Below are 27,538 nucleotides of genomic sequence, written 5' to 3'. Positions count from 1 at the left end.
GTATATCACTGTTATCTGCTGTCACCTCCACCTGCCTGAATCTAGTGTATATAGTAGCAAGATCATTTCAGTGGTATCAAGGACTTTTGCTGTTTTTGTGATGAAAGTAGCATCTCAAGTTTCCGAGGAATGTGTCGACATTTACTTTGTTTATTGTTGCCTACTTTTGAAACAGAAAAAGGGGATTTTCTCATTAAGTTATTATGACAGTTGAAAATCAAACCCACAGATGCTGCCAATGCCACAGGCACAGTTTATACCTATCTGAAGGACTTTTATCCTCTATCAAGATTTATGATTTACTTGTTGTGATAAAGGAGTGTTATGTGTTAACACCCACTCAGACAAGCAGACACAAGCCCGCCAACCCATATGCTTTTGAATCATTTGGTACTGTCAGGTATTTTAGGCACAGCGTGAAACATTTTAGATTATGAGAAAACTTTTTATCACCATGCAGGGCACAGGGCTGCAAACATGAGAATCCCGTAAACGCAAGTTACAGCATGATCAATAAAAATGTTATTGTAAGCTTGTTAGTATGACAGTAACAGGAATTATTCCCCTTCCGCTTAAACATTTCCTTTGCTTATTGTTACCTAATTTTCTTGTTTCCATATTAATGCATGGAAAAGGTTGTGTGTGCCAAACTTGGCACCTAAAATCTTTGACCTCACTGGATAATTGTCTTAACTGAACATTGTACAAGAAAATGAGGAGAATGAGTTCAGAGAAATGACAGGCAGTAAAATTTTGGGTGGCCGGGAGTTGAACTGAGCTGCTGAGGTTGTTTTTGCTCATGAGGTATGCGTCCTGAACACTTGGCTGCCAGATTCCTGCAAACAGCATGAATTTCCAACTAAATGGAAACTTGCAACTTCTGCTTCATATACACTTTGAATGGTCTTTGCAATGAAGCGGGGACATCTTGCAACTCGTTGTTTTCTTGTTTAATTATTATTTGTAAATAAAAAGCCAATGAGGGAGAGGGAGTAAATGCAATTTCAGGAACTTGTAACAAACTTTTTTTTTATTGTTCTGATAAGTTTTCTGAGATTTTTAAACCAATATAACTCAAATAAGCAATTGTGTTGCTTGAATCCTGTTTTTTTTTTTTTTATTTCAATGATTAGATATAATATCTCATAAGTAAATGCTGGGTAGCAGAATGAATCAAATGCAGAGACTACACAATACAGAGAAAAACACAGTAAAACACAATATAACTCTTTATTAAGCGCTGCTACCACGTTGGATCTACTTTTGCCTTCAGAACTTCATAAATCTTTGTTGTATAGATTCAACAAGGTGCTGAAAACGTTCCTCAAAGGTTTTCTTTGTAACATGATAGCATCACACAGTTGAGGCAGATTTATCAGCAGCACAATCATGATATCCATCTCCTGTTTCGCCACATACCAAAGTTGACCTATTAGATTGAGATCTGGTGATGGAGGTCATTTGAGTACACTGAACTCACTCTTAAGTTCAGGAAACCAGTTTGAGATGATTTGAGCTTTCCGACATGGTGTGATATCCTGCTGGATGCAGCCGTTCAAAGTACTCAACTCAGTCATAGTAGTCATCACATCGTTACATCAGCAACAGCCTGAACCATTAAGTAAGGCAGGATGGAGCCATGCTTTTTCATTGTGATTCAACTATCCAAATGTCACAAAACGTGGTCTCGCTTTCTTGTTCTTATCTGAGAGGAGTGGTGCATCTGCAGCTGTAGCCAATCTGCTTCAACCTTTGATGCGTCGTGTCTTCACCTTGCACCTCACCTTCGTTTTAACAAGTGATTACTTGAGTTGCTGTTGCTTTCCAGTCAGCTCAAAGCAGACTGGCCTTTCTCCTCTCACCTCTGACATCAACATGGCATTTTTTGCTTAGAGATCAGCAGCTCACTGGAGATTTTTCGATTTTTTTGAACCAAAGTTCACACCTGCTTTCATTAAAAACAAACCACTTGAGAACGTCATAGTTTTCCCTGCTGCAGAACTCCACATGATGGCTGTCACCGCATTGAGGAATGTAACATACAAACATCAAAGAGTAGACAAATATAGAAAGGTGGTGTCTCTCTTCTCTGATCCTTCCCATGTCTCTCTTCTCTTGCTCAGAATGAAAACTCTTCTGTTTCAGCCTCTCAAGCTCTCGTTTTCTGTCCCATGTCTGAGATTTTCATATTCTTTAAAATACATACCTACGAGTGCTTCTCGTCTCAAGTCTGACTGTTTTGGCGCCAGTAGCAATCTACTGGCGCTTGCCAGCCTCTATCTCCTCTAACCATGAGTTCTCTTTGCCTGTTATTAATCAGGGTTATGGAGCACTTATTGTGCAGTTATAAAACCACTCCCTTTTCCAGTAGACCTTTTAGTGGCTAACTGAAAGAGAATATTAGCTGTAAGCGTATCATGTTACCTCTGGGTGCATGGATGTAAGCCTTTGAAGACACATTATTTGGCGTGTGTGTGTGTGTGTGTGTGTGTGTGTGTGTGTGTGTGTGTGGATGGGTATTAACATCTTCATGAGGACCAAAAATTGGTAGTTTACTATACTTGTGGGGACAAACAGCCCTCGTGGGGACCAACGAGTTTGAAGGCATTTTTGAGACTCAAAATGTGGTTTTAGTGTCAGGGTTACAATTAGGTTATGGTTAGGTTTAGGGTAAGGGTCAGGGTTAGGCATTCATTTTTGATGGTTAGGGTAAGGGGCTAGGGAAAGCATTATGTCAATGAGATGTCCCCACAAGGATATAAATACACACACGTGTGTGTGTGTGTGTTTGAGCTGCCATGTTTAATTCAGGATGAGAGTTGAGGAGACACATCAGAGACTGGACTAAGCAAAATGAAAGGAATAGAAGTGGACGTAAGCAAAAGGTGGTGTTTGGTGACATGACGAGCTAAAATAAAAGTCATACAAAGCTGGATTGCATCTTTTTTTTAGCTGTCATCATTTTAAGTCAAAACACAATGACAAATGTCAGTTGTTGCGTTTGATATCGCAATTCCTATTGATGTAGAATTTAAATTTATGCCAGTGGAAAAACTTAAAAGAGAAAGCTTTTTGATTCAGTACAACACGCATAAGGGCAACATTTGTTTTATATATGCAAGGGCTTTATTGCCTTATTTTTATGCTCACATCTATTGTGGAGGATGAAGTCATCGTTCAAGATGAATTTCCAGGAACTTGAAGCTTCCACTGGTGCCAGAGTTCAATAAACAGACTCTGCAACATCTTCACCACAGACTATAAGTAAAAGATGGAGGTAACCTTTGGGTCTGAAGGAAGGGAGCAAGTCCAAGGTTAACTGCCTTAAACATGCCATCATAATTTTATAAATGTATTATATGTGCTGTATTAAGGCTTCCCTGGCAGAAGAGAGTTCTGCATAGTCTGGTAATTTTGGGATGGAGACTTCAGGTTGAAAAAGTAGCGAGGGAAAGAAGTGAGCTCACAGACATCTGTATCCTCGTTTCTGCTTGAGGCCAAAGTTGCCACTAGCATTTGAGTAACTGATCAAACTGCTGGTAGGTTGTAGAAGAAGAAGAAGAAGAAGAAGAAGAAGAAGAAGAAGGCGGCACGGTGGTTAGCACTGTTGCCACACAGCAAGAAGGTCCTGAGTTCAATTCCACCATCAGGTCTTTCTGTGTGGAGTTTGCGTGTTCTCCCCGTGTTTGCGTGGGTTCCCTCCGGGTACTCCGGCTTCCTCCCACCGTCCAAAGACACGCAGTTTGTGGGGATAGGTTAATTGATTAATCCAAATTGCCCATAGGTGTGAATCTGAGCGCAAATGGTTGTCTGTCTCTGTGTGTTAGCCCTGTGACAGACTGGCGACCTGTCCAGGGTGTACCCCGCCTCTCGCCCTATGACAGCTGGGATAGGCTCCAGCACCCCCCGTGACCCTGAAAAGGATACACGGAAGCGAATGGATGGATATAAGAAGTTATCTCTGATCCTCCTGTACTGATATTTTTATGCCCTTTTCAAGCTCACAAGTAATTTAAGCACTCTGATGTAAGCATTAATCTTTGGAAAATGTAAAGCTTTACTGACATGGTCTAGATTTCCTTTTATAGATCACTGTGGAAAAGTAGGACGCATGCCAATCACTATAAAGTAAACATTGCCTATTTTTAGGTTATCTCTTATGTAATTTGATTAGAGGATCTATGCTATTGTTATGAGGCTTTCTTAATGAAGAACTACAGATACAGGAGATACATTGTTGTTGTAATGACAAACTGTGGCCACCAGATGTCAGACAGGATTCTTGAGTTAAACCAGGAAGTGTTGCAGTAAAACTTCAAAGCTTGTTGGTTTCCACATAGATAGCAACAAAGTAATAATTAACCTTGACTCGCCCAGAGCCAAAGTGAAATATGGCTGATTATTAAACCTTATATTATACCTTATTTCAGTGCATTGCATTCAAGAACTACATACACCGAGGGTGTATGTACCTTGTACCTTATTTCAGTGCATTGTATTCAAGAACTACATACACTGAGGGCAAAAGACAGATGGGGTCAGAAACTGCGTGTGTGCGTAAGTTTGCAGAGTGTGTGTCTCCATAAGGAAAAAAACATTAATGAATAGCCCTGAATACAAATACTTGAATGCCTCTGCTTCTCAATGGACAATACAGTTATAATTGTACTGGGCAAACTGACTCACATTGGTATAATCCACTCACAGCACACACACACACACACACACACACACACACACACACACACACACACACACACACACACACACATAAAGGGCAATAATCCACAGTGATCCACCACCAGGGGTTTCCTGTCTTTGTTAATTATTGATAAGGAGGAGGCAGTCAGGGGTGTAATGGGGGTGGTTGTTGAAGAATTTTTGTCCTTATTTTCCAGTAGCAATCCATCACTTCTTTATTTTGTCCTCTTTCTCTTTTGAACCTGTTACATAGGCATCTAATTGTAAAGATTAATAAGTTGGTATGAAATGTCCTCATAAACCTGTGCCTTTGTGTTGTTTAGATTCCTGCACCAATAAAAATGGGGATGACTGAAGTGGATTGGTAGACAGCTTTTGTAAAAAAAAAAAAAAAATCTCTCTCTCTCTATATATTTAGACTACTGGTGATAGCATCATGATTGAACCAATTTGCATTGCTCATTAAATTCTAAAAGAATAATCTATTTATATCTGTATCTAGTACTATATTTATATATATGTTGTAAGTAGGTGTGGCTCAAGAGGTAGAAGCTCCAAATCAAGGAGGTTGGTGCTTCAATTCTTGGTTATAACATTATACATACCAAAACATCCTTAGACAAAATACTAAATCCTAAGTTGCTTTCCAATGAATTCAAACACTAAATAAAATACAACATATAAAAGATTGTTCTGAAAAGTGAAGTCAAGCCTGAATTCAAGAATTAGAATAACTTTATTGACAGAAATCAGTTCATAATAAAAATGCTCATAGTAATCAATACATACTCATACATAAACATACGTAAAATCTAAAAAAAATATAGAAATACGTCACAGGATCATATTAATCAGTAAACTAAGTACATTTGGCACAAATAACCCCCTATCCACTTTTTTACTAAATAGAAGCGTGCCGTCGTCTTAGTTCAAAGTTGTTTTCATCATATCTTTAGCAATCTGAGAGGGACAAAGAGCAGCAGAGTAAAGCAAGAAAGCATCAATTATGTTGATTAGCACTGTCAGCTGAAACCAAGTTTTTAATTTTTGTTCCTTGGCCACCTCACAAAGCTAACATTAATTAGCCTCAGCCAACTAATTTTGTAGATGACGGCTGCGACAGCTGGAGAAAACCAATGACTCAAAAAGTCTATCAGCAGTAACAAACAGGAGTAAGAGTCGTTTTATACGTCTCTAAACCAGAATCTGCTTCCTATTTTTTTCCATCTTTTTTTTTTTAAGAAGAAATTATCTCTTGCCCTTTAAACTGTAACAAGCACATCCACACACAAAACTCAAGCAACCGCTGATGAGCTGGTATTGATGCCTATTAATACTCAAGCCTCCGTACTGTAGCTTGTTGCTGCTCTGCTATCACTTGTGGAGCGTGTGGGAGGCGACGGCATCCGAAGACAGGTACAAGTGAAGTATGTGAGCGAGAAAGAGAGACAAAAACACACACAGGGACGGAGAAAAAGCCAGAATGTGCGTCTCTCCCCCCCCACCATCACTCCTGCTGAGCTGCCTTTTTGGCTTCTCTTCTCGTGGACAGAGTGTGTGTGTGTAACTCTGTGTGCGTGTGTGTTTTTGTGGAAGTGGGTGTGAGCAGCTGAGCGAGTTGGCCGCTGCGCGTGCTGAGAGTGGCCACCACTCCACTCTTCACCGCTCATCCATGCTGGATTAAAAAAACCCTTTTTTGGAGTCATACAAACAGCTGTTGGGGACACGTACAGCTGCTGCCATGAGTGAGGAGGCTAAAGACAAATCTGCGGGGAAGTCGGCTCATCGCAAGAAGAAAGGGAAGAAGGTAAAAGAAACACTGAGCTCTACTTGGCTTTGTAAACAACATGGTGTGGCTGCTTCAGGTGAAGCTAAATTAATTGTTAGTAATTCAGATTGGAAATGAGCGCTGCTTGTATTTTTATAACAAAAGTTGTAGCATATTTTTCCAAAAAGGATTTTTTTTATTTCCATTATTTTGTCTTTGTGTGTGGATTTGATGCTGGAGAGCAGCTCTTTTGTTGTGGTTGCTATCAGCCTTTGTTAGGTGATTTGTTGATGGAGCTCAATCTTGGATTGGCGAGCTCTCTTAACATTTTTAATTACCTTTATCAGTCATATGAATATGGTAATTAATTCAGTATGAATGCAATATTATTTGCTGCGATGTTCACTGTGTACAGTTCACTTACTGAAGTGACTCATACAGAGCGAAAGGATTCGTGATGTGGCAGTAATCCTGTGATACTTGAATATTTGTTTGTCTCACACAGTAATCAGCCACATATACAGGAATCCTGTCTCTTCAACAAAATATTTTAAGTCTGATATTTTTTATTCCCTCTTAATCTGAATACAGTAAACCACAAAGTGTGATTGTAGGCATTAAGCACCTGTTAACCCGTAAAGATGCTCAGTGAGAGCTTAGAATAAGAAGTGGAAGAGATCAACAATGAAATGGAGGGGAGGGCACTCCAGGGAAAGCTGAGACAAAAGGATGACAAAGCAAGGAAAGGCTATGGAGGACAAAGAGGGAGAATAGGTGTAAAAAACTGAGAGGTGAAGAAGAAAAGTAGGACAGGGCTGGAAGCGAAAAGTGAACTGAGAGGTCAAGATGGGGGGGTGGAGATGGGGGTGTCTTTGAGTAGCATCTATATTGAAGTCATCCAGGGTCACATCATGCATCATTTCATCAAGACCGAGCAAATGTGGTAATGATTTGTTTGGATGGTAACACAGAAAATGCTTTCTCACTGCTTATTGTGTGATCAAAATGGATTTCCCTTTGCTTAGCAGAACCATTAAGATTTATAGTTCTACATTAGCTGGCTGTCTGGCTGAGTGGGTGGAGTTCTGTGTGTGCGTGTGTGTGTAGTGTGTGTGTGCAGCTCTTGTTTGTAACAAAAAATACACACCCTTTTAAAGAAGAATCTCTGGAACTATGGTAACAGAGACATTTTTGATTAAATTTAATCTAATCAAATCACATTTGCTTACACTTACTAGCCACTTTGTTAGGTACACCTGTTCAACCGCTTATTAATGGAAATATCTAATCAGCCAATCACATGGCAGCAGCTCAGTGCAGACATGGACAAGGAAAGCTGCAAACCACTTATCACAATGGGGAATAGAAATGATTTAAAAGACTTGGAACTCGCATGGTTATTGGTACCAGATGGGCTGGTCTGAGTATTTTAGAAACTGCTGATCTACTGGGATTTTCCTGCACAATCTCTAGGGTTTACAGAAAATCATCGGAAAAAGATAAAATATCCAGTGAGATCTGGTGACCCCCCCCTACAGTCACCAGATCTCAATCCAGTAGAGCCCCTTTGAGACACGATGGAATGGGATATTCACTTCATGCATGTGCAGTCAACGAATCTACAGCGATTGTGCTGTTTCATGTAACTATGGACCAAAATATCTGAGGGTTGTTTCCAGCACCTTGTTGGATCTATACCATGAAAAATTAAGGCGTCCGAATTAAGGGAGTCCAACCCAGTTCTAGTTTTTATTAAGGAGGATAGCTTAGACAACAGAAACTCTTCCCTGTCTTTAGCCAGGGGCAGCCATTAACCTGCCATTAAGTATAGAGTGACTCTATCACTGTCTGGCACAAATTAATGTGTGAATAACTGAATGAGAGCAGATTGAAACACAAGGTTAAGAAAGGTTAGTCCTGTCAAAGTGTCTATGAGAGCTCAGTGAAATTCAGCTGATGTCATTGCAGTGTGCAAAAAATGTTTTACTTCAGTGCAGCACTACTTTATATTATTATTTGCATAAATCTTTTTAAGAAATGTTAAAAAGATCTTGCCTACCATCTTGGTTTGAATGCATGATATTGCTCTGACTCTCAGCAACGATTTTCATGCTTCAGTTCATCTTATTGTTGCTAATTAGCAACTTTGTAGCGAGATTTGGTGACTCTTCATACCTCTTTAGCAACTTTTATTCAAGTAGGCACCTAGTGAAAAAAGAGTGGGAGCTCTATCTGTGGAGTGAAGAATGCTTCCCTCTGTACTGTTTGTGTGCTGTGTTTGCTTCTAATTCTTCTGGATAATTGTACCCCAACCATTATGTATAACTGCTACATCTTTAACCCGAAGCTTTGGACATCTGCTGTTGATTACCATCAAATATCCAAAGCTTGCTAGCCATTTTAAAAACCATAAATTACTTTGTTCTTCTTGCTGAAGGTAAAGTCCAAACTGTGGATGTTTTTTACTGTCTATACAATTTGTGGGTTTTTTGTGGCCTTACTGCCGCAGACTAAAAACTGCAAGCTAAGCATCATTATTCTGTAAGATTCAGCTTTATGTTTAGTCAGCTTTTCCTAATAGCCTCTCTGCACAGATACACCATAGTCTTCTTTATGAATTCAATGTAACAGGTGTTTCTTGTCGTCCCAGAAAGCAACATACCATACATTTACTACGCCTTCTAATATTGATGTCCTTTGGAAGCAACATTATATCAGTACATGTTGGGCTGTCATACTGGTGCTAAGATTAATGGTTCCTATTGTGTTTCAGGAATGCAAGTAGGCAGTCAAGAGAGGACAGAGGGAAATGGGGCTGGAGAGAAATGACCAGAAAAGTAGTGGGTAAAAAGAGAAAGGAGGAAAAGGCGGCCAAGTTAAACAAAAAAGCCAAAGGACGAAAGAAAGAGAGGGAATGTGATTAATAAAGTGTAGAGAGTGAAAAGAGAGGAGCGATTGGACTGATAACCTCACGATTCGGTTGTGAGACGGCGTCTCAGCTGATGAGAGATGACTGCTGTGTCGCTGTGATCCTGTGAGAATGAGACAGTCAGGGAGAAATGTGAAGGAAGGGGAGAAGTAGCAGCAAAAGCAGATGAAAGAGTGCAGGCTGAAGTGGAAGAAGAGGAGCTTGATGGCTCTATTTTAGTAAAGACGCAAGAAGGCAGATGAAGAGATGGGTAGGCAGAGAGTGAAGAGGAGGGATATAAAGAGGAATCCAAAGACAGGATAAGTAGAGAGATCAGGAGGATAATCTGGAAAAAAGGAGGGGTCATGTTTCTGCTTTGAGATGAATGTTGCCTCCACTTTTTGCCTGTTGCTATCTTCGGTGGAAAAACCAGAGTGGAACGGGAGCACAGTTGTTCATGACAACATGCAGGATGAGTAACGCAGGAAGATCCAAGAACTATCACACATCTCTAAAGGGAACAATTGAATGCTTGCATGTGGGTGTGTTTAAAGTGGAAATTATGTGAACCTGGTGTTATATTTCAGTGGGAGGACCTCAGATGAAGTTCAATAAACGTACTGTTGTCTCAGCTGGGTGGCTATCAAAGGTTAATTCCAGTTTATTTCCTTTTAATTTTTTCTTTTGGTCATAAATTGGACAGCCCAATTCTGCCCCCAACAGTTAGCTGTGATAGCATGTATGTTCTCCAGCACTCACCTGGGAAAAACTTTCGAGATTATGATGCTTACTTCTACATACACAGTTGCTGAATTTGTGTTTTGGGGAGATTGGACACCACGTTGGTGTCCATGTGATTACCTCTTAACCTTAACTTTTTTGACACTTCCTGGTGACAGTAGACAGCTGTCTGCAATGGGTCTGCATGATCAAGAGGCGGCCTTGGCCTAAAACTGAAAAATAAAGCTAGTATAGAATGGGCAGAAACTGCAACTTACCCTAACAACCACTTGAGGTTGACTCCAAAAGTGAATCAGTCACCATACTCTAATTTCAAAATCCTCATCTTTACATAACCCAAAAGCATATTTATAACCACAAAAATGTGGTTTTGGCCTCTGTGGATAGTTAGATAAATACTCCATTATAACAGAGTTGGGTTATTTTAACTCAGCTGGACCTGGGTCACTGGATTTGGCCTTGAGACATATGAATTGTTGTGGTACTGATCATATGAGGTTTTTTGGTTCAGTTTTGCTGAGCGGACTTCTAGTGTTTAATTGTGTGTTCCTTGGCAGTATGAAAAGTTGTGTATGATAACCAAGCTAACTAATGTTAGCTGATAACTTAACACAGCGGTCCCCAACCCCCGGGCCACGGACCTTGTCTGTGAGCTTTTGAAAGAAATATTTACGCATTACCATAGCGACCAGAGAGCATTAAGGGGCAGAAAGCAGGATGTTACTCTCAATGTTGTTGGCGCATTTCAGGAGGACGCTGCTAATAAAGTTACACAATTGAAAGTTACACAGTAAATTCGCGTTTATTATTATATTTACAAAATACCACAGTTTTTGTCTTGGTCGTGTCATTTCATTTTGTTGTATTTATCTGCGACACCTTAAAGGCCGTGAAAATATTGTCTGACATTAAACTGGTCCGTGGGGCAAAGAAGGTTGGGGTCTGCTGACTTAACACATTACTTTTTCATCCAAATACAGTATATTCTGGCTCTGAAAACAAACGTTGTAGTAAATAAAACACCAGTGTTGAAGCTTCAAAATGCATAGTCCAGAAGCAATAGGTGACATCATGGTGGCTATGTCCACCTTTTTTGTTGTCTAATGCTATGGACTGCTAATGCACTTGCACAGGCTATTCTAGGGGTAAATACTACATTTCCCATCATGCAATTCAATAACCTGCTAAACTTCTTTTGTTAAACCCTCTCAGCTGTGTTGGAAATCACCATCACATATTCACTACACTTAGAAACTGCTACTTTCACTCTGCGTCATTATTAGCTGTAAAGTCATCCAACCGTCATTGTGCCATCTGTAAAGTGTGATGCATTGTATAGTGGGAGTTGTTAGCAAACATTGTTGTACATGTCATAAACCCTTAGCCTTTTTTTTACTTCCATTGTGCAGCTTTTGAAAACATCATAAAGTGGACAAAAGTACTTAATCAAAATTCCAACAATCAAATAAATCTATAAAAGTGCTAATGAGTGCAGTTATGCTGTTTTATTTTTATAACTCGGCACCTGGTAATTAACCTGGGTGGACTGGCAAAGTGATGTTGTACTGCCTACAGATAAAATATTTTTAGAGTAGCCAACAAAAGGTGATCCTATTTTTTCTTCTCTTTATTACATCATATTTTGGTCTAGCTTATTAAATGCCAGCGGTTTTCTTTAACGCAAAGTCTCTGAATGTCACAGAAATGGAAGCAAGAAAAGGTGAGAGGAGGAGACCCTGTGGGACCAGAGAGCTTAGCAGGTGTGTTAATGGATGTAACTATGACAACCAAAGACCTGCTGGGAGAGGGAGGAAGTGAGAGCATCAGAGTGGAGCTGTGGAAGTTAGTCATCAGGTGCAGAGAACGCATAAAGGCTCACGCACTATGTGAAGTTGTTTCATAAGTGGAAATCGTTAAATTGGGCACTAGAGTGCACGTAAGTTTGCCCGGAGTAAAAGTGTCTCTGAATAAACTGGATGAACTCGAGGTTTGGAGGATGAACACATATATATCAGCTGTTACACCCTGTGTGGGTCCACTATACACACATATACACTTGGTTTGTATGTGCAGAATGGACTCATGCAAGTAGGGAAGACAGGAGACGGCATGCACGTGTACCAAAAAATACCTCAGCAGAGTGTGGAGGTGGAGGTGCCAAATTCTAAGAAATCTCTTCAGTCTGCTCAGAAGTGATGCTATTTTATCTAAATACTTAATAAAATATGATCAAATCCAATCACAATGCGTGATAATACATTAATGTGAGGTATCAGCTCAGCTCTGCAAGTTCAGATTGACTTCAGGAAAAAACATCCCATCTGTCAGAGGTAGGTGAGCGACACATGTATCAGTGTTTTTGTGCTGTTTTAGTGAGAGAAGTGGACTATTGCTTATGTAACATGGCTGCCCACGTTCAGTCATTTTCAGCCCACACCCTCTCCAGTGTCAATACTGTCAATGCTTTCAATAGGTACGAAATGGTAGTTTCAGCACACTGGCAAACTGCTTTATCTGCAGTAAAGAGCAAGAAAATAGAGTTGTTTGCTGAATTTTTACTTTGTCATTTACAAGAAATGTATAAATGTTGATCTAAAGCTTTTACTGCTTACATGACTGCTTTGTTTAATTAATAAATAATAAGGTCTTATCTTTTGAGTATCCTTCCCACTCAGAAGGGTTTATTGTGACGATGCTTTAGTCAGAGGTTCATGAAAATTCAGTGGATGGCAATAGTCCTCACATTACAATAAATGTAATCAAATTGCTCAGATGCTTTATTAATATTACACTCCCATAACATTGTTTTTATAAATCAAAAAGCTTCAAAACTGACACAGACAGGATTTTTCTATTTATTATAAATTCTTTATTTTTTGCAGTGCAACTCGGCTGCAGGTATTTCAGCTGCATTTTCAGGTGTATTACGCTATAATATAGCTTGTAACCATAACTTTACAAAAAAATACAAAAAGAATAATTACTCGGTTATTATCATATACACTCACTGGCCTCTTCATTAGTTACACCTTGCTTTGTACTGGGTAGGAGCCCTTTTTTGTCTTCAGCTCTGTCTTATTTCTTCGTGGCACAGAGTCAACAAGGTGCTGGAAACTTTCCTGAGAGATTTTTGTCCATATTGATGCAATAACATCACACGGATGTTACTGCAGATTTGTTGGATGCACATCCATGACGCCGATCTCCCGTTCCACTACATCTTAAAAGTGCTCCATTTGATTGGGATATGGATTGCAGAGGCTGTTTGAGAACAGTGAACTCATTGTTACGTTGAATAAACCAGTTTGAAATGATCTGAGCTTTGTGATATGACACACTATGTTGCTGCAAGCAGTCATCAGATGGGTACACTGTGGTCATAAAGGAATAGACATGACATAATCAGTAATCAATTGGCATTTGAATAATGCTCAGTTGGTACTGAGGGGGCAAGGTGTGCCAAGGAAATAACCCCCACAGCATTATACCACCACCAGCCTGAACTATTGGTGCAGAATGGATCCATGCTTTCATATTGTTTGTGAACCTACCATCTAAATGTTGCAGCAAAAATTCAGACTCATCAGGTCAGGCAACTTTTTTCCAGTCTTCCGGTGTCCAATTTTAGTGAACTGCAGCCTCAGCTTCCTGTGCTAAGCTGACAGGAATGGCACCCAGGCTGGTCTTCTGCTGCTGTAGTCCATCTGCCTCCAGAGAAGTTTGTCTGGTTGTAAGGAGTGGTCATTTCATTTACTGTTGCCTTCCTTTCAGCACAAAGCTGTCTGGTCATTTTCCTCTAACATCAACAAAGCATTTCACTTTGTATTTCTATTTTTGAAGTTATTCTCATAAAACCTTAGAGGTGGTCGTATGGGAAAATCCCAGTAGATCAACAGTTTCTGAAATATTCAAACCAGCCCGTCTGGCATAAACAACCAAGTTCACAGTCTTTCAAGTAAGATTATAGGCATTATATGTGGATTACTGACCTAGTATTAATTTAATTTTTAAATGGCGTGGTTATTGGCAATACATGCAAAGTGCGACACCTCAGTACAGAAATTCTGAAATGCAGTATTTAAAAAATAAAATCAACTTTTCTAGTAGGCTGTCAGCTAAGCTGTATGTGTTTTTATAAATTATGATTGGGCCTAAGCAACGTGAGAGTATTTACACATTGGCCTGAGTTTCCTTCTCTTCCAGAGGGTGGTGCTGGGTGGAGTCAGACAGGTTACCCTACACCGGGGTGTAATCCCAGTTGGAATGCCGGCATAGCATTTTGCAAGCACAGAGCTGGCTGTCCTCCCGTACAGTTCACCATTCCTGTTGAGACGGACATTGCCGGGGATATCTGATAAGTCTTCAGACACTGTTATGAGCCATTGGTAGAGTTTGGCCAGGTTGTACTATGGGTGCCATGTTGCAAGCCATTCCCTGAGAGCAGGAAGCGCTGGCTGCACAGCGTGACATTAACTGACGAGATGGCCCATTCTGAAATTCTGCTGGCTTGCTCAGAAAGTCGGCAACGTTATACTCAAGTCACACCCATGGCATCATTTACCACTGGGGTGGAAACAGCATTAGACTGAACCAGGAAAGTGAAAAGATTTTTAAAAGTTGCTAAAAATAACAAAGTCCACGTTAAAAACGATAAGAAACGTGAAACTTATAAGTGGACTGCTGCTGATTTTGCCCCAGGAAATTGTTTATGCATCTTTTATTACAATTTTACACTTCCAATTACAAAAATAAGCGTCTGATTTATAGTAATGATTTAATTTGTTTTTCTTTAGGAGCAAGACCTCTTGAACTTAGCTGTTGGAAGTATTTTACATAACCAACACACATTAATTTTATAATGAATCTTCATTATTATAACTGTCCTTTTAAAAAAAAGCATATTACAAGCATCCTTATTTGGCTTTCAGTCTATGAAAAGAAAACAATAATGGAGTGCTGTCAAAATGGCCATCATGTCACTATTTAGCTACGTTTTCAGATTACTTCAGTGGTTAAGGACTCTTTCTTGTATAAAAGGTTAAAGTAGCTGCAATAATACAGATTAAAAGGTCAAGAGTCTCATTCAAGCATGCTGTATATGATGTAGTCGAGCATGCTGAGTCAACCAAGTGTCCTTGAATCCCACACACACGGTTTTACAAAAATAACTAAAATAATTTGACGGTGAATACAGAAAAAGATAATGATATTAAATCAGGCATTTAGCAATAAGATGCTTTTGATGAGGTGATGATAAGAAATGTGTGCATTTAGAGGAGCAGACTTTAATACTTGGTGTTAATACACAGTATATTGATGCACTATTCATCATGCACTGATTTTCAGTCCCTCCCCTGTTTATTGTCTGTATAGATATTCTAGCCAAATAAGCAGCACACGGTATAATGAAGCTGGTGTAATTCTTTGGGGTGAGAGTTCCTGCCAGCGGGGTCCTTTAGAGCCAACATATTGTGTTTTTGCTGAGGCAGCCGTGGAGCAGAATGCTGCACTTGGCTCCATTTTTCACACTTCACAGGAACAGAATGAAGCCCTGTGCTGTTATCATGGCTGCTTCATTTGAAAGGTTTTCACTTTTTACCCCCTCTTCCTTACTCACACACCCACACACATGTAGAGACAAAGACAAGTTACGTGGAAGTGATACGGTGAGAGAGAAAAGCAAAATAAGTTGGTTCCACTTCTTGGCCTGCACTCAATGAATCTGTTCCAAAAGTACATTGCTGTGTTTGCCGTACTCAGCAGTTGACTAGCACCCAGGATTGCAGATCTTTTTTTTCTCTCCCAGATCTGTGCTTTAATCAGCTCTTAATCGTCAGAAAATAGAATATCTATACAGCATCTGTTTGTCTTTATTTAGATCTTCAGTGTTTTATTCCTATATACTCATTAACAGCTGAATGAAAGGTTAATTAACAGTAAATTAACAGTAAATTATTTACTTTTTAACTGAACCCCTTGTTGAGCTTTGTGACATGGAGAGTTATCCTGTTAGAAGTCGCCAATGGAAAGATGGACACACTGTGGTCATAAAGGGAGGGACATGTCAGGAACACTATGTGACATGGTCAGCAGGTGGTATTTAAACAATGCTCAGTTCCTACTAAGGGACGCAAAGTGTGCCAAGAAATGATTCCTCACATCATTACACCACCAGCAGCCTGAACTACTGATTCAAGGCAGGATGGATCCATGCTTTCATGTTCTGAAACTACCATGTGAATGTCACAGTAGTTAATCGAGACTCAGCAGACCAGGCTTTTGTTTTTTCCCAATCCTCTGTTGTCCAATTTAGGTGAGTTTGTAAGAATTGTGGCCTCAGTTTCCTGTTCTTCTTGACAGGAGAGGCACCCAGTGTGGGCTTTTGATGCTGTAGTCCATCTGCTTCAAGGTCCTACAGGTTTTTATCACCTTCCTTTCAGCAAAAAGCAGTCTAACGATTCTGATCTGGTATTTTGCCCAGAGAACTGCTGCTTACTGGAGCTGGATCAGTTTTTTTGGACCGTTCTCTTTAAACTCTGGGGATGCCTGTGTGGGGAAAATCCCACTTTTTCGACTTTTAGGCAGGGTGATTTTATCTGGCATGGTCTCAGTACATGGTGGCACGCTCCCAAAATGAGTCACATCAAAACATTAAATGTGTATATGTGCACAGAGGAATATTTTTCAAGCAGTGAAGTAAGAGCTTAGGGTTAGCAAAACAGTTATCTGCTCATTTGTATTGCATCTTTAGAAAAGGTTGCCCTGCAGGAACTGCTCTTCAAGTATTGGTGAGATATTTATCTGAGAAAACCAGGCACTTTAAAGACACTTCAAATTGAAATACACAGGCTTGAAAGTTCTGATCAGTGCCATGAAAAAATGAAATTTGTGTGGATGTACAGAAAAAGGAAAAGGTTTCATGAATTGCCTTGGGACCGGGTTGCTATGGAAGAGTTGCGGTCATTTTAAAAACCAGCAAATGGTCTTCTGTGTTGACTCATTAATTACCCACAGTGTTGCTCCTCTGCCAGCTCTCTAGCCCTGCTATATTCACTCTCCTTCCTCTTTCACTGTGATGGACAAGAGTCATAATTCTTCGATCAATTGAGAACTTTCTCAGTTAAGTGAGCAGTACATTATGTTGATTTGGGGTATTGGCTGAAACAACTGATGCTCATGTTTCTTGTGAGGACAGTCTGCGAAGAACTTGTTTTTCCTTTTTTGTCAAATTACTATATTTGAGGTCTTTTTTCATCAGTTTTTAATAAATAGTGAAAAAAGAAAGGTAAATGCTTAAAGGCAATATTTTGTGGTCAGTCTTTTTAGTTATGAGTGAACAAGGTAAGTTATCAGCTAATGATGGAAAGGGAAGAGAAAGTCTTCTGTTTTTGAGCTGTGGTTAACATAAGAAGCTAGTGGTCATTTTCATAGCTTGTCCCCAAGATATTTTTCGTCATATTAAAAACAAACACACACCTTCAATTTTGGGCTTTATGTGATGTGTGGAGCCAATGTAGCAGGTATAAAAGTAATAAATCCCATCGGTGAATACCGTTGTTGCTGAGAGGGGACTTCTTCTAGTATCACTTTATGCCAAAGACTGTAGAAAAATGTAAAATGTGCACACACACCATATAGCTAGTGAATTAGCTTAATGTTGGAGTGACTGACTAAGCAGCAGCAGTCTCAGAAGGAGCCGTAGTTTGCAGAAAAGCTTGCAGCGTGTCAGCTCTAGATCACTGTTCAGTACCTACACCGGCAGTGCAGTAGCTCTACTCGAATACATCCAGATTTCAGCTGTGCTATACAGTTTCCAACCCACAGAGCACAAGATAAGATCAGATCTCAGGGGTTGTGACATGATCGGCCAAACCTTAAAGAACAAGTACAAAAACTTGAAGCATGTTTTGTATTTTACAGTTGGTGAAACTGCAATTAAGTGAGGCTGGTTTAATAAATAGGTTCCTTAGAGGATTTTTCATGTGCATGCTTGCTTTTACTTTGTTGGACATTATATATATATATATTCTATTTTATATATGTGTGTTCACTTTAGGCAGAAATTGTAAATTGTTTCCCACATCAACAAGTTGTCCATACGGATGTGTTTAATAGGTTTAAGTAGGAAGGAAAAGTTCATCATCAAATCTGTTTGGACTAACATACAAATGGATATGTGGGCAGTTTCAGTTAAAAAAAACAGTTTAATTAGCAGTAACCTAAAAGAATAAGGTATAAAATACAGTGATATTGGTATAGTTGTGGAAAATCTACTGAACTCTTTCTTCTACCACCATTAGGGCTGGAAGTTCATCAAATCACAATTCAAAACAAAACACGATAATCAAAGCATAATGATTGTTGTATTGCCTCTATTTTCACATTTGTTTTGTTTGTTCTGCGACAGTGCACCTCCACACGCCCCACAGGACCATCCCAAAAATAAAAAAAGACAAAACTCACTGGCAGTGTTGACCCAAATGCAGACACAAAAGACTTGATGAGAAAACCAAAAGTCAATCTTATTTAAAAAGCCAACAACACAGTTCACGAAGGATTGGAAGTACTATATCAAAAATACTAAACTTAAAAAAGTGCAGAAAATTCCAAACACAGGAAGGAAATGCACTATACATACACAGAGCAACAGCGAGGAAACAACTAGCAGGAGATTAAGAATGACAAAGGCACAGAAACATAGAAGAGACAGAGGTAGGCACAGACAGGCAAGCACTGGGAAGCTAAACTAATGAAACCAAGACAGAGACTAAAACCCAGCAATATCACAAAAGTGAAACTAATATTTTGACCAAGCAAAGACAGAGAGAGATGCACAACTCAACATTTAACAAGCTGACCATGCTGACTCACCCATCACCCCCAGTGCTGTTCCCCTGCCAGCTCTCTGGTTCTGTTATATTCAACTTCCTTCCTCTTCACTTGTGACGGAAAAGAGTCATAGTTCATCGATCGATTGAGTACTTTCTTAATTGACTTTGCACACAGTATTGCCGGTTTTCAGGGAATTGCTGAAATAATTCATGCTGTCTTTCTTATGTGAGCATTATCTCCTCATTCAACCTTTTTTTAATATCACTTAATTTAGATGTGTTTATTTCGTTTTTATCGCTGTTCTTTCAGGTTGTTGTCTTTCTGAAATCAACATATTTCAGATATAAATTTAAATCCCTGCAGGACTCACTTAAATTAGGTTATCCTGGAAAGAAATCACGACTCAAAATATGACTAAACCCTGGTTTCAGTCAAGATGATGGAGAGAGAGAAGAGGCTCTGATCAATAACAATCTGTCTAAAAACCATAAAGATCACAATGTTCCTGTAGTTCAGAAAATGCATGCTGATTGTTAAGCTGTGAATAGTTGTGTTAAATAACAGTTTCTAATACTGACAAGAATAATAATCATGATGGCTCTTGGTATAATAGAGCAGCCCTAACCACTGTGGATATTTGTCACATTCATGAGCACAGTCCCTGCTGATTTTATGTAAACAGAAAGGAGACCTGTTGGCAGGTGGGCAATCTGTGCATTACCACATTGGCCTCCAACCAAATTATGTGCTTGCAGTGAAGCTTGCCCAGCAGAACTAACTGGCTACCAACTCCACCTCCAGAGTGCAATCAAATCTTCTGCTTGAAGCAGTCTAACAAAGCCCTTTGGGGGGTGGTCTATTTCTGTAGTCAGAAAGCAAAGTAACCACCTTTTATCCAAACCAACTAACAGGAAGTGGCAGACGAGACAAACCTGACACAGTCAAATGTAGAGAGCCTGGAGCTCATGGATGGAGCTAGCAAGGCAAAGATAGTGAAGGTGTTACAGCGTTATGATTAGTCTAATGTGACTCTGTAGCCATGGCAACAGGAGCATAAGAGGGTGATGTAATCATTTTAGAGGAAACGCGCACATCTCTTTTCTTTCATGTTTGTCACTGTACATCATCCAGTCTTTTCCTTACTTTCTCCTTTCTTTTCTCCCTTTCTTCCCATGAATGACGACTCAGACTCACTCACAGTCTCTCATTTATGTGTGCTCTTCCTTTGTCTCACTCTGTCTTCCCACTTTCACCCTCAGTGTTTCTCTGCCTCTTCTATTTTTTTGTTTGTTTTTTGCTCTGCTTGCTGTACCCTTGCTACTAAAATAAAGGTAAAAACATCATGCAATCAACTTCTCAACAACCTCAAAATTCACATACATGGAATCCAGTGATAACAGACAAATATAGAGGGGAAAAGTGTAGAGGGTTAGATTTACCCTTAAGAGATGGGCCCTAGGTAGGCTTGCTATTTAATGGTATGTTCAGTCAGTTTTGATATCATGTGGCATGTGTACAGTGCATGTATTACGCCACTTTTTGTGGGGAGTTTGCATGGTGTCCCTGCTTCTGTGTGGTTCTCCCAGGGTGCTTCCTCCCACAGTCCAAAGACAGTCTAATAAATGATTCTTGAATTGGCTGTAGATGTGAATGATTGTCTTTGTCGTTTAAATTTTGACAAGCAGTCAGAACATTGGACACAGTTAATTAACCAAAAGATACCTTTATTTTGTGTGGCTGAATCCAACAGGTGGCAGAAAAACAAACATCATAAATCCAAGAGGAAAAAGGGGGAAAACACACGGGCATACAAAACTGTCCAAACAGTTAGCATGGCGCAGCGAAGAACACAAGGAGACTGAGGTTTTAACTACACAAGGTGTAGGGCCGAGTCGAGACACCTGGGGGACTACACACAGCTGAAATTAATCTGACAATAAGAATTAAGTTGTAAAACTAATTACAAAGCACGAGAAATAGCAGGGTACGACTATCCCGGACGAGCCCCCATTTGTCACAGCCCGGCTCAAAGGATGTGACAATTAAGTGGGAGACCACACACAGGCTTTTAAAGGCTGTAAGATATTTTAATGAAATAAAGTAAAGAAACCCAAACGCAGGTTAAATGGTACAATAATCATGACTGAATGCACCAGTCGGAACATATCCAAGGGAGCATAATGAGCCACAGACGGAGAACCGGAGGTTCAGTTAAAGTAGCTTTATAATGCACTGGGTCTGGCCTTCTCAGGTGTGCTGCATCCATAATTGGGTCAGCTCCACCTACCAGATACCTGAAAGAGACAGAAAACAAGAAAACGAGGTCAGCCCACTGGCTGTCACAGTACCAAAATAAAACAGGAAGTAACAATGGCAAACAGAGACACAGATTTAACAAGAAACAAAATTGGGCAGCCTATACCACACTTTACAGAAATCAATACACTGGGTCTGTATCTGTATTTTAAATCACTAAGGAGAGACCATTGGTATTTTGAAGTCCCATACAAGATAGCAACAGCCAAAAAGCCAAAGTTTCGCTAGTAGGTAGGTGATGTCACTGTTACTCATATACAGTCTATAGTTTGACTTTTAGCAGAAAGTGCCGAAATAAACCTTATTCTAAGGATTACCTGTTTCCACGCGATAACAATAGATGGAGGAGTATAATTGACATAAAATGAGAAATACGAGGGTAAAAGGATCAAGTGCGCTAATGATGTGAGTAGAATGAGGAAAGGCAGAAGGCAGAGGGGTTTCTGGATGAGAACACTTGAGAGTACTGGCAGGTCGCCTGCTGGAAATACCCAGACTGTTCCTTACACACTGAGACACACGTCATAATTTGTCTGCATGTGTGTGCGTGACTGTTTGTGTGTGAAAACCATGTATGTTTATAGCGAGTGGTGCCATCATCAATCATGTCATGGTTCACCATCACAGCTAACCTTGCAGTTAGGAGAAAATATGATCTGATTGTGTTGTGTACAATATGAACAGCATCCTATTAACAAACAGAACCCTTACAGAACATCATCAAAGAGGCAGGCACACCCTCTGTATGTCTCTCTTACTGTTTCAGACTATTTGTCTCTGTCATTCAGGCATGCACACACCAGTGTTCAGAGTAATATCAGCATAAAAACAGCACTCATATACAATAAAATAGTTGATTGGATTATGCGGTTCTAGCACAAATAGGTGCAAACACCACATTTCTACAGTCTAAATATGACCTTGTCATGCAATTACAATACTTTTATCCCTTATGTTATCTGGGAGATTTTCAATTTTCATTACTTAATTAAAAAAAAGGAAAAAGAAAGAACCATGTGCTGTTGATTTTCAGAATTTTTTGTTTCTCAGCTTGTATATGAGTCACATCCTCACACTTTCTTTGACAGATTGCCTTTTTTCAGCTCCTTGTAGCTTACAGATGATTTGGACCTTGGTGTATTTCTGCAGGCAACCTCGGGATATATCTTTATGTGCCACAAATATATCTCCTCAAACAAGTGTCACATGAAAAATTCTTGTAAGTGAAAGTAGATTTTCTTAAGTTGTATAAACCTTTGCAATAAACGCAGGTAAAGACAAAGCTGAAAAAGAAAAAACCCAGCCAACTCTTTCCATCCAAAGAGCATGTGAACATGCAAAGCTGTAGTCCTTGAATGTAACAGCTACATTTTTTTTCTAATACAATTTGCAGAGAAAAATATTGTTTCATTAGGTCATATTAGCTCTTAAACTGGCATTTGTACTCTTGTTTTAGTCCTGTACTTCTGTAGGGCCAGGGGCTCCAACAGAATGATAAATATCTCAGTATTTAAAAGATGGATGTAGACCCTGTGATATCACCCTTCAGATTTCTTTTTTCACCCTTTTCGATGTTGCCGTCTTTGTTTTTTGAGAATGTAGCACACAAGACGTAGATCTCACATCTCCTACTCAATTGATGCTCTCATCCTACCCTGATTTCTTGTTTTGACTCTAATGGCATCCATAATTGAATAATGTATTGCAGAACTAAATGAGCTTTGAAACTGATCGGTGACTGAGCAAAGTTTAAGGGGATCGTAGATTGAGGGAGAAGTAGGCTAGTTTTCTCATAGACTGTGGAAACTGACTTATTTTTCAACTAATCTTGTTACCCCCTGGTGGCCTTTAGAAAGAATGCATGTTTAAAGACATATTGGCTTTACTAACTGTGGTTAGATTTCTCCGTTAAGCTTACTTGCATATCACATCAATAAATTTGTAGTTTTAAATGGGAACCTTCAGTATTTAGTCTCAAATTTAGAAGGCTACACAGTGTGCCTCATACCTATGTACTCTTTGTTAAATATATGTTAAATTCAATAATAGAATCAGACTCAGTATTGGTGGATAGACAATATTAAGCACTCTGATCTGATCTGATACCCTTTAGGGATGTTTAGGATTAGCTTTCTAAAACATGGAGGCTCAAAACCCGTTCATTTCCCTTTTTCCATTTCTTCATTCGCTCACCGTTTCACCTCACTCACCTGATAATTTCCAGGGTCTTTAATCTTTTATTCTCATCTCTGCTTCTTCCTTTTTTTATTCACACCCCCATTACCCATTGCTTTTGGTTGTCTTCACCCCGTTACTGTTCCTCTTTCCTCCATTCTGTACTCTTCCTCCCTCATCGTCAGCCAGTGGCCACATGACTGCTACTTGATGTGTTGCCATGACAGCCTGCCAAAGTGTTGTTGCCTGGGTCATTTTTATACATCTTTACTGAGCATGCTCACTAGAGTTGGGTCAGGATCCCCGTCCTGAAGTAACTGCGTCGTTCAAGTATGCATTTTGCATATCTTTGTGTGTGTGTGTGTGCGTGTGTGTGCGTGTGTGTGCGTGTGTGTGCGTGTGTGTGTGTGTGTGTGTGTGTGTGCGTGTGTGTGCGTGTGTGTGTGTTAGGGACCTCAGAGACTACATTTGCAGTGTGTGTGAATACATGGATTAGGATGAGCTATCAGTATCCATAATGGAAAGTTCATGTCTAATTAACCTTTATAATGTCAGGCAGGGTTATCATTCCACATGGATTAGAGTAAATACACACTAGCTTCCAGAGTTTGTTGGATATACAGTATTAGCGTTTGATCTCCAAAGACGACCAGATGAAAGTGTAATGTAATGTTCAAATCCAGCGTAATTTCAGTTGATCCTTAAGGAGGTTTTTTGGCGGTTTAGTCATCACACAGGCGACGAGCAACTTCTACAAGCATTAGTGAGCGTGCAAAATTTATCGAGTCTTGTAACCAGGCTAAAAAAAGAAAGCATGCTAACTTCTAATTTTAAGATGAGGGGACCCAGAAACACTCTCTCAAAATGAACCCAGATTTAATAAAACTTGCATCATCTCCTATTAGTGGAGGTGCTGTGGTTGTAATGGGTGACCGGGTGCTGTCAGTGCTTGTACGGTCATCTACCCAATGCACGGTATGCCAGATTACCAGTCCAGCCCTGATAATAAGACAACTTTACATGAAGTGGGAAAAAACATAAACCTGCATTATTATGGCCAAAAGGGTCAACTCCACTGGTTGCAAGAAGAAGTTTCACTTGATTTATCACCCCAGTAAATATTTCCCTGATGACTTTATCATCTCAGTGGGTAATCTTAGGTCTTTTAAAGACTTTTTTCCCTCAATAACCAAAAATTACATTTCAGCTTCCTGAAACTGCTCAGATTACATTTAGATTTGAGTTGAATATGCCAATATAAAGATCTAAAAAAATCCTTGTGTGTTGTGTGGTGTTTTACAAGTAACTTAAATGATTAATCAGTCATTCAAGGTGACCCCTTGAGCTAATTTTAAGATAAGATAAGATAAGATAAGATAAGATAAGATAAGATAAGATAAGATAAGATGACCTTTATTAGTCCCACAGGTGGGAAATTTGTTTTGTTACAGCAAAAGTGCAAAGCTCCAGATATTTAGTTTTGGATTTTGTGTGACTAATAGTTAAAAATAAACCACATTGATCTCATACTGGGCCTTAGTGCAACCAATCAGATCATCCACTGTCTGACACAGGCTTCTTTATGTCCTCTCACTTTAAGCCTACTTTCTTCTGATTGGCACTAGTCAACACAAAAATTAAACAGCATGTGTGTGACTTTTGCAGTCACAGAGTTGTGTGCCTGAGATGACCATATTAGGCATATCCCCTCTGTTCCACATCATATAGATAACACGTCTAAAACGAAGTATTTTATATAAATACATACATAATATGAGATAACTCAAATCATAGTTTTGCATTTTCTTTAATGAGATCTATCTGTTGCTGTGGAGGGATGTGAAATGTGAAGGAGTGTGATGAGGTTTCATATGGCCCTGGCGTGGCGAATGAATACTCTGCTCGCAGTGCTATTTGTGGCTCGTGTATCTGGTTGCCTAGGAGACAGCTGGCAGAGCGCCAGCAGGAGACTGAAGTTGACCCCAGACACAGAGAGACAGACAGACAGAAAGTCCCAGATAAAAAAGAAAAACTGTAACTGAATACACAGATGTATCCATTCAGTCATATATCGCAGTTTGTATCACAATGAAGGTGAACGCTGACTGACTTGTATCTCTCTGTCTCTTCTAGGTAAGTGGCTGTAATCGTCTGTTCCTCTGACTGTGGTCTCAGCCCCTCATTTGAACCCTTCATACTTGTCCTGCGAGCTCTATCCTTCTCTCTTTTGGCTTGAGAAGTCGGGAGGTAAAAAGCAGATTTGACATATAGTTTGACACATGCTGACCATTAATGCCAGGGATTAGATGGCGCTTTTGTGGAAATCACCACAGGGTTTAGTCACTTTAATTCAGACTAAAGCGTTGTTATGATGGGGCTGACCTTTCCATTGTGTAGTGAGAACTCTCTGCTCTCATTAACAGAAGACTTGGTGGATGTGTTGCACAGGTGAAATGCACGACTTAGGGCTGTATTGAAATTACATAAAGTTAAACTCCTCCGTCCTTTTATTACATTTCTCTCAGGCTCATTTGTAGAGCTGCGGTTAGCCTCATCAGTCTCCATAGTGATAGCACACTAATCTTCTCAAGCCCCTTGTCGTTTTTCTATCCTCAGTAGTGCCTCCTTGATTGGTCCTGATGATTTCAAAACAACTTTGTGGATCTCAGTGTGAGAAGGAGTTTGCTGATGTTGGCAGGTTGTAATCAGGTCATTGAAATAGCTCACTGCTTAGACTGATACTCATAGAATGTTTTGACCAATGGGGGGCAGCAAAATCAAACTGTGACCCATTTTTTCCTACCCTTGGCTCTGCATAATGCCCTAACATGGTCATCTAAAACACACAGAAGTCTGTCCACCCATCTTCTTTTTGCCATGTTTTCTTACGGTTCACCTCTTCAACATCACGGGGGGACTAGATCCTATCCCAATTGTTTTAAGCCGAGAAGCAAGTGCACTCTCAGCATGTCGTCAGTCTGTCTGGGTAGCAAATAAAGACAGAAACCAATTTACATTCACATTCACACCTACAGCAATTAACCTAACCACATGCATGTCTTTGGATTGTGGAAGCAAGCCGAAAGACCCCACCCACATGTGGATAGAAAATCCAAACTCCACAAAGAAATCAAATCCAGGACCTTCTTGCTGTGAGCCAACAGTGAAACTGTGCTGGCCCTGTTGTTTATTTTAATTTTTTATTTGGATTTACTCAATTAGACCACTTGTGAAGTTGGTGGCTCTGGGAGCATTTTTATGTCTTGGCAATGTCTTGGCATAGCAAACTCTTAAGGAGACTGTAATATTTTATTTGTTCTGATTGGACCGATTAGTAGGTGTCTGTGTGATGCAACCGGTCTACAGTCTATGGATGCACTTTTCTAATCAAACTTGATTGCATTGGCTGAAGTCGTCATCTGTTGTCCAAATACGGCCACTTCTGGCTCCTTAACGCCAACATGGTGGCTTCCAAAATGTTAAAATTGAGGCTTCAAAATGAGACTCAACAAACCAGTGGGTGGTGGTTATGTCCATCTATTCTATTCAGTCTATGGTTGATGCAACATTTACGGAGCAATATTCTTCACCGATTCTCAGTCTGGTTCCATTACCCGTATTTGAAGCTCTCTCCTATGTCCTGGCTCTTTAACTTGTAAATGTTTAATATGTTTTTAGTTGCCTTCTGGTTTTGAGTTAAAAAACAAAACAGCAGTCAGAGATTCAGGTGACAGCTCTTAGTGGGGTCATTTATGTTCTCATTCAGTATCTGTTATATGCAAATAGTATATTTAACTGTTAAGAAATTCATGGTTAAGTACAAATAAAGTGCATAGTACAGTATGTAATACTATTAATAAACAATAAAAAAATAACAATGACTCATTATAGTACTGCAAACATTTATAAGAAACTCAAGGCTTTTATTAAAGTCTTTAAGTTTTAGTTTTATTATAACTAGTTATAGATTTTCGAGAATATTAATATAGCAGTAAATTGTATTATAAGGGCTTTCTAATGATAACAAACACTTTGTAAATACATACCTTTTAATTAAGCTCTATCTAAAGCTTTACTAAAACTTATGCAGTGCAGTT

General features: G+C 39.6%; 1 protein-coding gene across 2 annotated transcripts in view; it reads left to right on the top strand.

The window, feature by feature from the left end:
* The window catches only part of LOC100703272 (ankyrin-3), a 178,870-nt gene that overhangs the window by 13,654 nt on the left and 137,678 nt on the right, over positions 1-27,538 (top strand). The window contains exon 1 of one of the 2 annotated variants that reach the window (XM_019362287.2): positions 6,083-6,508. The exons of the other annotated variant lie outside the window; for it this stretch is intronic. Within the exon in view, the coding sequence (XP_019217832.1) occupies positions 6,443-6,508 (66 nt within the window). The 5' untranslated portion in view covers positions 6,083-6,442. Of the gene's footprint in view, positions 1-6,082; positions 6,509-27,538 lie in introns of those variants that run through there. 2 annotated transcript variants of the gene reach the window in all.

Source organism: Oreochromis niloticus, linkage group LG8 (genome assembly GCF_001858045.2).
Source record: "Oreochromis niloticus isolate F11D_XX linkage group LG8, O_niloticus_UMD_NMBU, whole genome shotgun sequence".
NCBI classification, from domain to species: domain Eukaryota; kingdom Metazoa; phylum Chordata; class Actinopteri; order Cichliformes; family Cichlidae; genus Oreochromis; species Oreochromis niloticus.
This window is presented reverse-complemented; position numbering and strand designations above follow the sequence as displayed.